The 18,704-nt window shown below is 35.6% G+C and overlaps 1 protein-coding gene and 1 pseudogene across 1 annotated transcript; both read right to left on the bottom strand.

Annotated features, from left to right (window-relative positions):
• Positions 1-492: 492 nt before the first annotated feature.
• On the bottom strand, positions 493-5,303 carry LOC149415104 (uncharacterized; annotated as a pseudogene).
• A 1,597-nt stretch (positions 5,304-6,900) lies between these two features.
• Positions 6,901-17,520, bottom strand: LOC149415103 (uncharacterized). The gene is made up of 5 exons (XM_089643288.1): positions 17,353-17,520; positions 16,981-17,178; positions 15,400-15,549; positions 15,044-15,303; positions 6,901-7,198 (listed from the first exon to the last, which is right to left on the bottom strand). Exons 1-5 carry the CDS (start codon positions 17,390-17,392, stop codon positions 6,965-6,967), a joined length of 882 nt encoding a protein of 293 aa, XP_089499414.1. The 5' UTR covers positions 17,393-17,520; the 3' UTR covers positions 6,901-6,964.
• Between the last annotated feature and the right edge of the window lie 1,184 nt (positions 17,521-18,704).

Here is an 18,704-nt window from a genome sequence, read left to right as displayed (position 1 = left end):
TGGACAATTCATGCAATTCGAAGAACAGCACCAGATAGTTAATATATTTTTTAACATATACCAATGACATAAAATTTTAAAATAGGTAAGTGAAAACTTGGAAATAATCTAAACATATAATAAAGTAAATACTTAGGAATAGACTCGATGAAAAATAAATACCCATTTACATACAAACTGTTCTAGTATTCTCTATCTTAGTAATGCAAGTAGCTTAAACAAACTCGAAATAATCCAGAATAGAGCAATGAGACTAATATTGAAGTGTTATGTATGTATTATAAATACGTTTGTAATAAGTATAAGAAAAATATAAATTAAAATCTTAATGTATGTTTATATTTGGAGTGAAGCTAAGTAAATAAATTATTAATTGGAGTTATAAGAAAACATAACTGAAAAAAAATTAACTGTTGATAAAAAAAGTAAGAACTAAGTGGAATAAAACGTAAAATAAAAAAAAATATCACGATTAAATTAAAATTAGTGATATCATCCATCGTCTTCTGAAACATCTACTTCCACAAGATCCATCAAGTTATATTTATAGTGCTGCTCTCCCGAACTGTCCAGTTCACTTAAATATAATTGATTTGAAGTCGATGGCAGTTGTGATGACTGCGGCAAATATATAAAAGAAAGGGGAGTCTTTAAGTCATCCTCCAAAGTTTCTATGATGAGTTTTTGAATATTGAGTTTTAATTTTTTTTGTTATGTTCGTGAGATACACTTCTTAGCGATGAAGCCACAAAGTCACCAAAAACTTGGTCTTCATTCGCAGGTGCATCTAATATTTTGCTACATTTGTAAAGCAAATCAGCCTCCTTTTTCCTTTTTTCAGCACGGTTTGGCCGCTCCGATGTCTGCCGAGGTTGACTGTTGCTAGGCATCTCTATATTCTCCTTCTCCGTAACGTCCCTCATAGCGCCAGTATTTTGTAGCTAAAAATAAAAAAAAACATATTTTTGTATTATTTTTACAGTTGTCGTCAACAGAAGAACATTGGAATAATGTTGCAGACAGATTCGCACAAAAATGGCACTTCCCTCATTGTATCGGAGCACTGGACGGAAAACATGTAGTCATTAAATGTCCAGAAAACAGCGGGAGCATGTACTTTAATTATAAAGGAACATATAGTATCGTTCTAATGATTCTCGTGGACGCAGAATATAAAATTATTTACATGAATTGTGGCTGCATTGGCCGTGTTTCTGATGGGGGTGTGTTCCGTAATACAGCATTATTTAATGGTTTAGAGCAAGGATCACTCAGACTTCCTCCTCCCATACCTCTAGCGGGGAGGCAGAAACCGATGCCTTATGTATTGGTGGCCGATGATGCCTTTGCGTTATCAAATTATTTAATGAAACCATACCCATACAAAAGCCAACCCATTGCTAAAAGAGTTTTCAATTATCGTCTTTCAAGGGCCAGGGCTATGGTTGAGAGTGTATTTGGTGTAATGGCTAGCAGATACAGAATTTTACGAAACCGCATTGAACTACCCCCTAAAAAGGTAGAACTATTAGTTTCTACGATCTGTGTGCTACACAATTTTATGATGTCTGGCAATAATGCTCCACGTTATACTGATAGAGGAAGAGAGGGGGAAATGCCTCGTGAAAACCTTTTTCCTTTAGAACAAAGGCATGGAAATAACAATCCACCTGCAAGTGGACAATTAATTCGAGATGAATTTAGCGAATATTTCGTTTCTCTTGAGGGAGAATTGGCATGGCAATATCAAAGTGTCTAACCTACGCTACTTAACTAACAGATGCTAATCACACCGTTTCCCCGCAGTCTACTTTCATCATTAATGGTTAATAATTAACCGTGAACATGAATATGTATTCTACACTTTATAAATAAAAATGTCCATACAATGTGTTAGTTGTTTCTGTACCGATATCCCTGTCCAAGAACTTTAACATATCATAATTATTATACCATCTACCCACAAGTGGACGACGAATTCAGAGAATATTTCCCAATGTAGAGTTCTGGGGCTTTACTATAAGTGCCTGTGTCAATTTTCTTAATCGCCCAGGGATGAAGATTATTCATCGATTTTTGGCGTAAAAACAGAGCACCTGACATATTCATAGCATTAAAATTAAGGGAGGGTTTTATTAGACTACTTTCTGGTACCTTAATCCAAAACTGACATGGGCACTAGGGTGGAACACTTTTGTATGAAAATTTTTTTTTTTCGAAATTCGAATTGGAATACCAGGGAAAAGTTGCTTTATGTAATTCTTAATAACAGTTCTCAATTTGGAACTTCTAGCTCGACATCTTGAGGTCCCGCCAGAGACTTGAAATTTTATTTTTTATGTTTTTATAGACGTTTTGTATTAAACACCCTATAAACAAAATAATAAGTAAACATAATATGTTATGCACGAAATTATAAAATAAAAGTAGATTTTAATTAATAAAAACATTTATTTCAAAATTAAACACAGATTAAGAAAGTTATGTTGGTATGAATAAAATCATTTTTTATAGCAAAAAACCATTTTTAGGTTCAAACTTTGGCATGAGTTTTCGAGATGCTAATTTAGATTTTATGAATCCCTCTCGTCTTATCTTGTCGAATGCACCTAGAACTGCTTCTGTCACAACTTTTACAAATCTTTCCACAGCCTGGGTATGGCAAGTCAGTCTCATAAACTTCAACAATGTATCTTCTCTATTTTCAATAAGATCTTGTAACTGACCATCGGAAATATTCATCAGTATTGAGGGTTCGTATATATTTTGTTGCCAGTCAATCATGTCTATGTAAGAACATGCATTTAAGTTTACTTTTGGCACCTCAAAAATGCGCGAAACAGATTTTTTATTAACTTGACGAGCCTTTAAAATGCGTCTTGCAGCGAGTTCTCCAATGTGCTTACATGAATCTGTTATCACACTCAACAACAAGTTTTCGGGATGAGCGAAGTAACTGTTACAAATTATAACAGGGTCTACTATCACTAACAACTCGTTGAACAAATATCTAGTGCTGTTAATGAGCTTCCATAAATGATTTGAACCATCTTTGCAGGATGAATGTGTTTTGATAGTAAACCAGACAGGAGCGTATGATTATACGACAAACGTTGCTAAAGTCACAAGATTTTGTTGTGGATTTTCTGTAGAAATATACAAATGCAGTATGCGATTAGCTCTTGTCAACCAACGGGCATGGGGTAGTTTACCTGGGCTTCTCTTCAATAAATCCAGGAGACCAGGATCCATTTATGACAGCAGTAGTAATTTCTTGTAAATATTTCTTGTCTGTACTGAGATCTGTGGATATTTGTGGAGGTAGTTCACCTTCCATCTTCTCAAAGTTAGCCAACGGCAGCGTCTCGCATATCTCTAATGCTTTACCAATTTGACCTGCAAATGATTTAGGTCCTGCAGTAGGGCCATCCAAATAGGTAAACAAATGCCTCAATGGTAACTCATTGGAGTGTAAGAGACAAATTATCCATTGCAATGGTCGAGATTGTCTGTTTTCCCTGTATTTGTGTGTTTTTCCATCACAGCCAACAGCCATTAAACCATCTAGTGATATCTTTTCAGTCGTTTAAAATCTGTGGATAGCTCTTTCAATATTTCTTGCACTGCCCGATGTTGGAACCCCATACCCGACATAAACAGTACCTGGTTCTTTTATAATCGAAATATTTTTCTCTTGTACAATCACTCTAAGCCTCTTCGATCTTTTTAAAACAGTTTTAGCCGTCTTGTCTTTCCTTCCATCGAAATATAATGAAGGAATTTCTGTTACTCTTTCTTCGGTAAAAATTTGCTCGCGTCTCATTCTGCCTTATTGTTCTTAGTTTCATCCTATCTATTATGCCTCATTTCTTGTTTGAGAGTACGTAATCTTCTATTCAGCAATTTTTTACTATGGATAAGATCAGCTCTTCCTAAAGCCATTAGTCAGTTAGTGCGTTGGTCTTCTAAAAACATTTGTTCCTCTTTTGGAATTTTTTTTTCTCTCAAACAAGTACAGCTTACAAATTCTTGACATTTACTTGCAGCTATGTCAAAAATCTTTCTACTCTGTACTCTGAACTCTTCTAACTTTTCTTCCTTAAGTTTCTTCAAAGACTTTTCAAATTATAACACTTCGAGTGATAACTTTTTAGTAACTGTAAGATTATTTTGTGTGTGACAATCGGAATCGAAGATTTTATCCACAATTCTTCAATTTTCGTTCAAACTACTACGGCAATTTCCAAATACGTAGGTTATTTTGTTGTGTTATTCCTTACTTATAAGTCTTGTCTAACCCATTCGTGGAATTTCATCACATTTTCAAACGTAGGTATGATATTCTCTTTCAACTCTGCACTTACACCAAATATCGGACATTTTAAATTTTGTCTTCTAGAAATCAGTTTAATTCACTTAAAAAACGTTTATCAATAAGTTCTCGTGAATATAATTGACGCGCGACCTTTCACCTGAGACAATTATCGACAGTAGTTTAAACAAAACACTGCATTTCGTAGATTGTCAGGTGCCGCTCTCCGCTTCGTCCCGCACTTTGCACCATTGTTACAGCGCCAAAGTATATTTAAAATAAAGAAATATTTGATTTCAATAGCTAGTTAACTATATTTGAATATGTTTTTAAATAAAATAAACCTATTTTAATAAATTCTGTACTATTTTCTAGGCCGCGCAAATATCCCCTAAACTGTCGTTTTTGTAAATGTTCGATGTCTTGGCGGGGGCTCTTACCGTTGTCTGATATTTTTTATATTTTTAATTGAGGTAATTGATGGCAATTGGCAACTTAATACAACTATTCCAAATCAGAATTAGAAAGAAAAAAAATTCGTTCCGCCCTAATGGGCACTTATAGTATTAACCCCCAGAATTAAACTTGAACATAAATATATTTAAATAAACATACACTTTTTAAATAAAAATGTTCTTACCAATATGTATGTTGCCTGTGTACCAGAGCTTATGTCCAGGAACTTCAACATTTCGAAATAAATCCAAGGGGAAGTGTACAGATCATCTAACCCGCTGCAACTCTTCTTACATTTTATCTTCCTCAGTTCCTGCAGAAATTGTCCCTTTATATTATGCAATTTTCTATTTACTTCTTCCGGCGTTGTTGAAAACACTTCTGCAACTGACGCAAGAGAATTGCTTCGTGCATTTTTATCTTTATAGTCTGCCCTTTGGTAATCCCATAACAGAGGAAGACTTTCAAAAATGTCTATCAGCTGCTTTGTTTCGTCCTTACTCCAATTCTTCGCGTCGGCTCGTTTATTGGGCATTTTTACCAATTACCAACTATGATACGTGAACTGAACTAGAAATGGGTGAAACAGCGAAATGCCAAATGACAACAAGTAAACAAGTCCCGAGGAGCAACGGGATCTTACTGTCGGTGTTGCAGATTTCTGTTTTACCATCCCGACAGTGACGTCAAAACTTACGGTAAGCGACTCAACTTATCAATCTGTTTTGATAAGCTGTGAGAGAGCCGTAAATTCCCGAGTGAGCGATTAGACGTGTCAAAAACTTACGTAAGAAAAACTTCTGTAACTTGTTGAAAATTACGGTAAGCGACTTATGGTGTCGTTTACATTGGTAAATTTGTCGTAAGTCGCTTACGTGAGCAACATACAGGAAAAAACTTCCAAGTGTAAAGGCAGCCTTCCAATTATCAAATTCTACAGGAGGCACAAAAAAACTGTTTTTTAAACTCTTCGTTTTTTTATGTGACATCTCACAAGAGCGCCTCTGTCTGTACAGATAAATATATGTATATTTATTTATATCGCCACTGGTTGGGCAGGGTTGTGGGGCGGATTAAGGAAGAGGTTGAAGGAAGGGTTTTATTAATGCGGGTCTTGAAGAGAGAAATGTACTTAAAATTTTTACAGTTTGTGTAATAAAATTATGCAACAATTTTTAAATCATTTTTTATTAAGTAAATTTTTAGGTGGGTCCAAATATATAAGGTTGGTTATCTATACATACCAACATAATAGTAATAACATTCCAATAACATCACAGTAATGTTTTACAATACTGAATTAGAATCATTCGCTTTGGATGGAGGAGAATGCAAACATTTTGTTAACAGTTAAATAATGGATGGAATGTAGCGAAACCGTGTTGAAACTTAATAAACTAAAAATCTCCACGCCTGGCAATTTCTTGGATGAAATACTTAGTCAAATTTAATTTAAAATAAACCAAATGCTACGCAAAGACAAATTATAAACATAAAAATGAAATAAAAGCCGAGGTGAAGTAAATGCCAATTGTCTCAAAATTTTATTTGGAAAGGAACCAACTATGGTATCAATGTATTGATCAAAAGTTTGTCTTATTGGAGATTTACATCATTATTCTGGATAATTGTGATCCCTAAAAAAATATGTAAGGACTCTCATGTTCTTTTTTTAAGCCTTATAAATGAACAATTCCAAAACCTGCATTGACCATTTGGAATAAAACACAAGCAATCTGTAATGCGTGAACTGACAATAACTGACCACTTTATAACGTATTGTATTGTATTGTCGCGACAGAAGACCGTATCGCATCGCTATGTCGTGTAACTCATGTAATATAATTATAAACGAGTGTGATTTAAGATTTTCACGGCCAAAAGTATTTTTGTTATTTGTTTTTGGGGTATTATGCCGTGTTGCGCTAACTTCTTCTTTAGCCAACGTTTCGGACAGCATTGCAGTGTCCATCATCAGGGCAGATGTCTTATTTGGATGATGTCTTAAATAAGACATCTGCCCTGATGATGGACACCGCAATGCTGTCCGAAACGTTGGCTAAAGAAGAAGTTAGCGCAACACGGCATAATACCCCAAAAACAAATAACAAAAATTATAAACGAGTGTCTTACGTTCATTCAAAACAAGGCAGACACTCTGGATGAGATTGCAATTACACAATTATGCATCTCTACTTACTCCGAAGAGGAAATAAAGGAGGCGAAAACAATCCTGTTTGAAAAGCTTCCGGATAAACGTACTTTGCGGAAAGGAGATGGCAGAATCAGCCGAGACCTCCAGGACATCCTGAGAGTATTGAAGGAGACCGATCCTGATAAGCTACCAGTGTTCGCTGCTAAACAATTGCATAAATTGCCTCCCATCAACTTCGACAGCATGTGTCCAAACTCCTTAAGGAACTCAATGCACTGAAAACGGAAATAACTCATATTAAAAACCGAACTAAAAGATTCATCGACCACAAAAAATGAAGACATGAAACAAGAACTGGCACTAATAAGAGAGCAAATTGCAAATATTCAGGTCCCAAACAAACAAAGTGACTTAACTGGGAATTCGGAAGTAATTATTAACCACTTAAATGTGGGTAAGCGACCATTTCCAGATAATAAACAAATACCGACGGGCGGCGCATCCTACTTATCGACTGGTTCTAGTAATGCAGTGTTAACCACACACACAAAGACAATGAACGAACACACTACAAATAGTCCAGTGCAGCCGGGAATGAACTTCGCACACGCTTTAAAACAAAACAATAAACAGGTATCGCGTGACCGCGGTCCGCGGCCTCGGCCTCCTGCGGAAGATGAGAGAGAATTTACATTAGTAACTAGAAAACCCAAACGCAACTTGAGAGGAAAAGCAACCTCAACGACACTGAAGTCGGTAGATTTAATTACGTCAATTTATATTTCAAGGTTTACATTGGAAACTACCGAGGACGACGTAAAGACCTACCTTGCAGATAATGGTCTCGAAAATACTAAGATCGAAAAAATTAAGCTGAAGGGTCGAAATACCTGGTGGAAGAACTATGGCCGGAAGGAATTGTATTCCGTAAATATATAGAATCGCGTACATCAACCAAAAATCAAAATGACAATCGATAAATTAAGAATTATTTCGATTAACTGCAGATCGGTCCGTAGCTCCGAAAAATTTATTCACGATCTCTGCGAATCATATGACATTATACTAGTCCAAGAAACGTGGCTACTCCCAACAGAGATTGAATTTTTGTCTAATATTCACCCGCATTTCAATAGCTTGGGCACCTCTGCCGTCAATATAGCTAACGTTCCCCTACTAGGTAGGCCGTACGGCGGAGTTGGGATAATTTACAAGCAAAATTTAAGGGTTACCACAATCCCGATGGACAATTGTCGTATGGCCGGAATCGAGGTGAGTCTGAATACTGAAAATTTAACCATCTTCACGATCTATATGCCGACTTGCTTAACTGACAACTTTCTGGAGTTTACCAACTGCCTGGCCTCCATACAAACGATCATTGACGACAAAGATTATATCAATTCAATTATTATCGGAGACTTCAACGCTAATCCCGACTCACTCTTTGGAATAGAACTAAAATCTTTTTGTCAAGAATTCGAATACATTTGTGCCGACACCGAAATTTTACCTGAGAATTCTTACACATACGTCAGTGACGCGCATAGTACTACCAGGTGGTTAGACCACTGTCTAGTTACGAAAAATATTTACAAACAAATTATCGATATGAAAATACATTACGATGTTGATTGGACTGACCACCGACCCCTCGAACTAACTTTAAATACGAATGGAATAATAACATCGGAAGTATTTACATCTATATTAAGGGATCCAGCATTATGGAATCCGAAAAATATACGTGATATCGGAATTTACAACTCATGTTCGCAAACTTATCTAGCTAAAATCAAGCCAAAAAATACATCTCTTGAGGACGGTGGCAACCCTGAACGTGCCAAAATAAAACACCTCTACGGATGTATAGTACAAGCATTACGATACAGTGCCGCTAGTATATTTAGAAATACTACTACACCAAAATATAAGCAAGTTTGTGGATGGAATGAATTTGTCGCAGACAAATACGAAAAATCAAGACAAGCGATGCTCACCTGGATTGATAATGGGAGACCGCACAATGGTCCCATCGCAGAGGATAGAAGGACAAAGCATGCCGCCTTCAAAACAGCTCTAAAACAATGCCAAAAGAATTCGACACAACTCCAGATGGATAAAATAGCAGCGGACTTAGATAATCGGGACTTCAAATCATTTTGGAACAAGTCTAATAAACTATTGAACATGCGTTCCAAACTTTCGTGCAACATAAACGGAGAAACAAATCCTGAAGTAATTGCCAATATTTTCAAAAAACATTTCGCGACTACTACGCGGACCATCTCCTCAAATGAAACGCATTTGAACGCCTATGATGACATTGACCCCATAGTCACTGCAAACATGGTGAAAACCGCCATTAAAAACATGAAATCCGGAACATCAGCAGGACATGACGGCTTAAGTATCGAACACCTCAAACATGCAGGGGTAGCGATTCTGAAACTACTGGCAACATTGTTTACCGATATCATAAAGAGTGGTTATCTACCCAAAGACATGACAAAGACAATCATAATACCGATAGTAAAATCTAAACTGACAGACATAACTTTACAGGAAAATTACAGACCGATATCCATCGCAACCGCCACCGCCAGAATATTTGAACGAGTTCTCTTAGATCAAGTCGGACCCCAATTGAAAACGAAAGACAATCAGATGGGTTTTAAAACAGAATGCTCCACGGACTCGGCCATATTCTGCGTAAAACGGAAGCTGGAATACTACAGGAAAAGAAAAACAACAACTTACGCATGCTTTCTGGACCTTAGTAAGGCATTCGACAGAGTTTCCCACCCCCTACTATGGAAAAAACTAAAGGAAAGAGGGATACCATGGAAAGTGGTAAAAATTCTCGAATCATGGCACCGTCAACAGGAAAACCTTGTAAAGTGGAAAGATGGATTCTCAGAACCCTATTTCTTGAAAAGGGGGGTCAGACAGGGAGGATGTATGTCCCCAGTACTGTTTAACTTATACATGGACGAATTAACCCACAGATTAAACAATGCTGGAGTGGGCTGCCACATCGGAGGTCTATGTGTTAACAATATGAGCTACGCAGATGATATGGTTCTGATGGCACCGTCAATACGGGGATTAAGAATTCTCCTGAAAATCTGTGAAGAATTTGCTCACGAAACCAACATGATATATAATGCGAAAAAAACAGCACTGTTGGTCATAAAACACGGGGAAGGCCCAAAAAACATTCCCCCAGTCTTTTTGAATGGTGAGATTCTGAAAACAGTGGAAACCACAAAATATCTAGGACATATCATCAACAACAAGTTAACGGATGATGAAGATATTGACAGGCAGAGGCGTGTACTGAGTATAAAATGTAACATGCTCAGTAGAAGATTTCGGCTCTGTAGTCCACGAGTGAAAAGGACGCTCTTCTTTGCCTTTTGCACCACCCTGTACACATGCGAGCTCTGGGCTAATTTCAAGAAAAGAACAATGGAAAGGCTTCGGGTGCAATATAACAACGCTTACCGATTGATGTTCGGACTCCCCAGGCACTGCAGTGCCTCCTCAATGTTTGCAGAAGGGCGAGTTCCAGGATTAACAGCTCTGTTAAGAACTAGGATTGCAGGACTGAGGGAAAGGATAAACCATTCCAGAAACATTATTAACAAAGAATCCCGTCTGACTTCAGGATCGAGCATTGAAGACCACTGGAGAAAGATACTTGCTCCCACAATCTCAGATCCGATGGATTCCCGTGCTTCTCTGCTTTAACTTAATTTCATTTTTTATTTAATTTTTAATTTATTAATCTCTTTTTATTTATTTTACTAAATGTAAATATTATTTGTACTTATATCCTCTATGGGATGTGTGGGATTGCACTAACCTCCCCACATCCTGGAATAAAGAATTTATGTATTATGTATAACAATCCTAGTAATAAACATATAAAAAACAAGCAATCTGTAATGCGTGAATTGACCACTTTATAACAATCCTAGTCATAAACTTAACCCTTGGATTCTTTTAAGAACAAATACGTCCCCAATTTCGTTAAATTTTATCACTGTGCGTCGCTTCCGTAATTTTTTGAAATTTGAAATTGGTTTTACACTCTACACTCTTGACTCGTTGTTTTGTTCAGCTGCGTTATTTACATATTTTTGGCAAAGAAATTATTGCATGGTTGTTTTTCAAATAGTATTCATCGACTAAATTAAATAAATTACAATACCTAATTATAGTTAGGAATTATTGAAACAGCAGTATTTTTTAATTGTTTTTTGCGGAAAGATTACGTAGAGGCCTGTAAAAAACATTTAGATAAATTACATTACAAAAGACATTGCATGCATTGAAAAAATAAAAATTAATTCCTACTCCATGAGTAGGTATATTTTACCTAATAGTCTAATCGTGTTCGATAATCGATGATGACCGATTTATAATATTTTTTTTGTACATTTAAATAATGATTGTAACTTATTTTATCATGCGTTTATTTTGCAATGTATATTTGTTAATATTCTTTATGTGTATCTGTTTGATTTCTAAACATAATAACATAAAATAAACAAATATTTCTTGCGTTATTGTACTTAATTATGAAAAAGATTATTTGAACTGACCCAAATATTCCAGCATGTTTTTTTATTTTTTTTAGGCCACTGAGCGTACCCAGTTTTTTTTATTATCTTTCCTCCCCATTGTATAAAACTAGGAATTTAAAAAAAAAAACGATTACACGTAAACTGATTTTAGTTGAAAACATTTCACAGAACAGAGCGGCACTAAAATAAAGAACGTCTTCATACCGCCAGCGCAGGGCGGTAAATAAATACAAAAGCTTGAAACCCTTACGTAGACGGCATAGAGGTTATTTCACAGTGACAAATTCAATGTTTACCTCCTCGAAAATCGATAAAAAATTCGTGTAAAAATAAACAACGCAAAAAGGAATATTTTGTTTTATTTTGTGAAGTTCTGGTACATATATCAAAATTTCTTCCGATAATCGAATGAAAAAATAAATTTCCCACATTATACAGTAAAAAAAATCCGAAAATGGGCTTGTAAATGGGATATTTTGCACTAGACAGTTTTTTTAGGCCTGATACTTGATTTTTGGCTGATAAAAGGTTTTCTCAAAAAAATGATCGTTTGCTGACAAGGCCAAGATGTTTTCTACTTGCAGTATTTAATTAAAGCATCCGTAGTATTTGCTTAGGCAATCAAAGTTTCAATCCATAAACATCCGATTTTGAGTTACTTGGTATTGGATCGCCTTAAATGTACAGTTAAATTCTAATACGAACATTCAAATATAATTTTTTTAAATTTTGCAAGCGCATAAAATTGTCACATGTTTATTAAATTAGTTGACAAAACAGTTTGAACTCGTCACAATACATTTATGTTTGTTAACATTTTATGAACTCTAGATTAAGGACTAAGGGATTTTTGAGAAGTTTTGGATACCATTAATCTAACTTTTCTGAATTTTCACAATTTCATTTTCAAAATCTAAACTTATTGTTGTCACTGCTTTTGTTTCCTCAGTATTTTGATATTTTGTTCCACTGCCTATTGCTTGCCTTATTACCAGAACAATGTATCGTTTGAGGACACCCAGATATCGTACAAAACTGGCGATAATAATACAGCAATGGATACAGCCATAAACTCTAGGTTAAACTACCCGTTTGCTGGCGCGACAATATTGCACTTTGGTTCGCACAAGCTGAAAGCCAGTTTTCAAAATCAAGAGTCAAGGATGACCTCACCAAATATAACATTATTGTTGCCGCTTTGGATATGGACACCCTCAGAACCGTGAGCGACGTAGTCATAAATCCCCCTGCAGCAGACAAGTACACTGTTCTCAAATCAGCACTCATCGAGAGATTACAAGATTCTGAAGAAAACCTACTAACTCGTCTTCTAACCGGACTACAGCTCGATGACAGGAAACCGTATGGACTACTCCGACTCATGCATGAACTCGCTGCTCACACTTTGGCTGCAAAGGCAACCTAAACAGGTCCAGGACATATTGGCCGCACTACCCGATGACAACCTGTTACAACTTGCGTCTGCAGCAGATAAAATTTTGGAAGGATACCAAAAATACAATGTGGAGCAGTAGACGAAAAACAGCGTAATGAAAACATTCGGAACGTAGATTTAAACGTATGTGCTGTACACCAGAGTTTGCATGAGCAAATTTCGTCACTCACTCTCGAAGTCAAACAACTCAAAACGACTCGAAGAGATGGTCACGGACAGGCTCAAGGCTATAATGAAAACAGCAATCCCAGCACACGCCGAGAATACCCGTACCCGAATTCCGCCCGACGACCTCGATCCAGGTCATGCGGTAGGCCAATATACACCAACAATACCTCAAACGGCTACTGCAAATATCATGTAAAATTCGCTGACAAATCGTACTATTGCACTAAACCATGTACTTTTAATAGCAACAAGTCGGGAACCAACAACGGAAAACCGCAGTAGGGACGTGCGATTGTCCTCAACATACATGTCGTCTCTTCATCCATGAACTCATAAGGCAACAAAAATTTTTGATCGACACCGGTGCTGAGGTATCCGTACTTCCAAGGTCAAGCAGGATCACGAAAAATACAACCTGAAGAACGCAACATTAACGGAACAGTCCACTACAGATTGGAGGAATGAATTCTCAAGGACCCTCATCCGGCATCTCGACGTTATCTGCTAATCAGAAATACCGAGACATTTTAAAATAAATACCCTGCATTGACACGACCCGACATGAAGACTCCAGATGATCGTAAACATAATTTTACACATGTAATTGAAACAAGGGGACCGCCTGTAACAGATCAAGCCCGCAAGCTGGCACCGGATCTTTTGGAAGCGGCTAAAAAAATGTGTCGGCCGTCAAATAGTAGTTGGGCCAGCCCATTTCACATGGTTAAGAAACACAACGAAGAATGATGCCCTTTTGGGTATTACAGGCGTTGGAACGCGACTACGATCCCAGACAAATACCCTTTTGCACAACTCCACGATTTTTCGCATAAATTGACATAAGCAAGAATATTCTCAACGGTAGACTTAATACGAGCAATAATAGAGCCGAGTATATAAAAAAGCACGATTCTAGTTTTCGCTAATTCTATTATTCAAAACAAAATTAATATTTGTAAGTTGAAACTTAGATACTTACAGAGGTGCTTAATTATAAAACATACATTACCTATTATGAAATTTAAAAAAAATTAAATCAGTCTAGTATGTGTGCGTAAGTGTACCGCTAAAATTGACTTTCGTGAACAGGAGAGGTTACAATGGTGACACGAATAAGTTTTTTCTCCAGTATCGCTAAGAATGTGACGTTTTAAATGTCCCATTTGAGTACATGAATAGCTGCAGTAGGAACATGAATAAGGTTTTTCTCCAGTATGGGTGCGTAAGTGTACCGTTAAATCTGACTTCCGTGGGCAAGAGTATTTACAATGGAGACATAAATAAGGTTTTTCTCCAGTATGTGTGCGTAAGTGCACCGTTAAATGCGATTTGATTACGCAGGATTGGTTACAATGGTGACATGAATAAGGTTTTTCGCCACTATGAGTGCGTAAGTGAACCGTTAAATGCGATTTGCTTACGCAGGATTGGTTACAATGGGGACATAAATAAGGTTTTTCGCCAGTATGGGTCAGAATGTGACTTTTTAAATATCCCTTTTGAGAACACGAATAAGTGCAGTAGGAACATGAATAAGGTTTTTCTCCAGTATGGGTGCGTAAGTGTACCGTTAAAACTGACTTCAGTGAGCAGGAGTAGTTACAATGGGCACATGAATATGGTTTTTCTCCAGTATGAGTGAATAAGTGCCGGTTTAAAAGATATTTTCGTGAGCAGGAGTAGTTACAATGGGAACATGAATAGGGTTTTTCGCCAGTATGGGTGCGTAAGTGCAGTGTTAAATGTGATTTGCTTGTGAAAGAGTAGTTACAATGGGAACATGAAAAAGGTTTTTCACCAGTATGTGTGCGTAAGTGAACTGTTAACGCTGACTTGTGTGAGAAGGAGTAGTTACAATGGAGACATGAATAAGGTTTTTCGCCAGTATGTGTGCGTAAGTGTACCGATAAATCTGACTTGCGTGAGCAAGAGTAGTTACAATGGAGACATGAATACGGTTTTTGTCCAGTATGGGTGAATGAGTGCCTCTTTAAAAAAGATTTTTGTGAGCAGGAGTAGTTACAATGGGCACAGGAATAAGGTTTTTTGCCAGTATGCGTGCGTAAGTGCACTGTTAAATGTGATTTGCTCGAGCTGGAGAAGTTACAGTGGAGACATGAAAGAGGTTTTACTTCGGTATGTGTCTTCGGGACCACTATCACACCTGGAAAAGATAACAGATAAAGCTCAATAAGTCGGTATCTATAATGATACGATAAAATTATTAAAACTGATTCAGATGAAAAAAAATCCATTTTACCTGCACTCTCGGTAATACTTTCAGAGTGCTCTGAGCATTCCTTTTTAATATCTGGCAGGTCTATGTCTATTTCCGTATAAGGAATTCCCCCACCGTCTTCTTCACGGGGTTCTGGCATTTCCATGGGTACAGTCTCCACATTAATGCTACCTGAAACAGAACATCAACAAAATGTTAATATTTATTTATTTTCGGGAAATCGACTGTTTACATTATCAGTTTGTACATAAGTATTATATAGTAAAATAAAACCAATTATGGATTTCCTCCTTGTAACTTTACCTCTACTGAGACAGCATAATATGGAATAAGTAAATTAAATTTGTGAGAAAGGAATATGAATTAAAAAAATTATGCAAAACAAAAGATTATATAAAATGAAAAATTTACAAAGCAATACATTTATAGCCATGAAGAGAGGATGTAGATATAAATCAAATCATAATAGAGATATAAACAATAGAGACATAAAGATACACGCATAATTATTAAATCTTGCAAATGACTTGTAACAAAGATATTTTATGAATTTGTTTTTAAATGCTTCGATTTTGTTTATGTAAAATGGAGACCAATCAACTGATGCAAACTCCAAATGACTTCGTACATAGGCAAAGTAGAGTTGCTTAATTATATCGATGCTATTAAAAAAATTGTGTTTCTTATGATGAAGCCTAACATTTAAGCTGCTCAATTTGTGATTTGATGTTTATGAAGGTTACATAGTAGTTTACTATCAAGGGTTATTCCGAGATCACAAATATTTGAGACTGCTGCAATGTTGTCGTGGTTTAAAGAATAATTAAGTAAATATTTTATTTTTATTTCTCGAAAAGACAATGTGATGACATTTTGAAACATTTAGATATAGTTGATTTTGTTGGCATTAGGTGGATATAATAATAAAAATATTTTTAAACATATATTGTTTAAATCATGTTGTAAATTGACACAATCGTTTAGACTTTTATTGGCTTGTATAGCTTAGCATCATCAGCAAATAATTCTATTTCAATATATGTAGAGACATGAGCGCTATGTGTATGATTATTTGTAATTATTGTTAGATTGTTTTATATAGTTTAATCAAGATCCTGCTGATAAGATACTTGAAGTTTTCAGTAGTAAGCTCATTGGAATTCCCATCATACATAAATTAAAAATCGGATAGGTTTATTTTGTCGATTTATATCTGAAATATGGATACGGCGTAAAGTTGTTGAAATTTTGATTTATCTATGTCTAATATCAACGGTATATTGAATTAGCTTAAACAAGAAATACCGTGAAAAAGAAGGGACATTATAATTCAAATATTCAAAATAGAAAATAAAAATAAATTCACGTTAATTTATTTTACTTATATAGGTTGGTTCTTTACCGTGTGTTTAAAGATTTTTTTATTATTTATTGAGTAAGCTTATACAATATTTGAATATAAACAACATAATATTTCATGTTGTAACTTTAAATATTTATACAAATATTAAAAGAGTGGACGACAAGAGGGGAAGTAAAGAACAAGCAGCTGTTCTGATTATTTGCGTCGGAAACACTTCTGTGATATGCAATGCAACTTACTAGTTGGCTGAACACTCTCGGCATACTGCAAACATTCCTTCTTCACATCCGGGAGGTGGATTTCAACATCCTTATAGGCCATTTCACCTGAGCCTTCTTCCTGTGACCATGGTTCAGTTTTGATGGAAACACTCTTTGGGTTGGAATCCATGGCACTGCTGTGATAGCGTCCTGTCGTATGATGATAATTATTCTCAGCTAAAAATAAGAAAGGAATGTAGCAAAACCTCTCTCAAATACTCTCGTGTTATATCGAGAATGCTGTTTAAACTGATCTAACAGGTGTCAAGCGATATATTCTTACAATTAACCAGCACCAATTTCAGAGTTTAAGTGTAATTTAGTTAGTATAAATAAAACCTATTTTCATACAGGGTAAAGCTCGACGGTCAAGACGTCGAACAAGCGTCATCAAAAAAGTAAAAGCAATTCGATTTCAAGTATTGTGTAGTTCGTACAATATTACATAAGAGAGACGGAAACATAATTACAAACGAGAAGGAAGCAAAGGAGACTCTGTAACACATTAGTCTGACTTGTCTGAATCCTGACGTTTCCGTTCGTAGAGATGATCGATATTCCTGTACCAGCTCCCGGCTACATTTATGTCACTGGAACCGTTGATATTTTTTATGGAACTGGTTCATTATTGCACTATTTATCGAAAATTAAAAAGCCACTAGTCTCTTGAAACTTACCCACGGTTTCTTTTATTTCTTTTTGAAGAACCGGTTACTAAATTAACGTTCCGCATAAGTATCTGTAAATCAGAGCAGCAGTTACATCTCATTTCAGATATCAACCATCTTCGTATTCAACTTCGAATTAATATGTAATTTTAAATCGGAAATAATTATTCGATCCAATCTTTTTTGATTAATAAAATTAGAACAGTAGGTAGACGAACTAAATATATTCTCTGGAAATGGCAACTCTTATATATCATTAGAATTTTCTAAGCTTTTTAAATCGTGGAATTATTGATATCACTGCTTACTAAGTAGCATTCAATAATTAATTAATTATTATTAATAATAATTTAAATTAATAATTTTAAACAAATTAAAATTAATAATTAAAAAAAAGTCGTGGTTTCGATAATTTTAAACAATTTAATGAGCAAAGTAGGAAGCCGTTATTTAGACATTATATATAAATACCAACTCTTAAATATCTTGAGAATTTATTTAGCATTATTTCAATCGTGCGAAAGAACTTCGTAATTTAATGAGCAAACTATGGAATTATACTGATAGTTTTGATATTATGAAAGTCATTAAATACTTAGTCATATGTCTACAACTAGAAACTACTGACATATTAGATTTGATTTACTTATTCATAAAAGACAAAAAGTTTTGGTTTTTTGTTATTTTTTTATTATTTTAACAAATTTAATATATCATCTTTACAACGTGTAATATACTTAAAATTTAGAATGAAAGACCGGTGACCAAGTTAAATACGAACTTTGAATATAAGTCAATCGACATAGATGGCATCAGGGGTTCTATCCCTGAGCATTACCTAAGGGTAGCTCTTATAAAAGCATATCGATTATCTCTCGAGGGGTGGAGTCAGCTATCATTTTTTGGTACTATCATTCCAAACCATACAGGGGGTTCAGTAAATACATGGGAGTCATGTTTCCGCATTATATTATAGCAAAGGGTAACGTTACAACGGCACGGAAAATATTACGGGTACAAAATATAATCCTAACT

Source organism: Hesperophylax consimilis, chromosome 19, assembly GCF_061612785.1.
Source record: "Hesperophylax consimilis isolate HC1 chromosome 19, BYU_Hcon_1.0, whole genome shotgun sequence".
In the NCBI taxonomy this organism is placed as follows: domain Eukaryota; kingdom Metazoa; phylum Arthropoda; class Insecta; order Trichoptera; family Limnephilidae; genus Hesperophylax; species Hesperophylax consimilis.
Note: the sequence above shows the minus strand (reverse complement) of the source record. Positions and strands in the feature narration are given on the sequence as shown.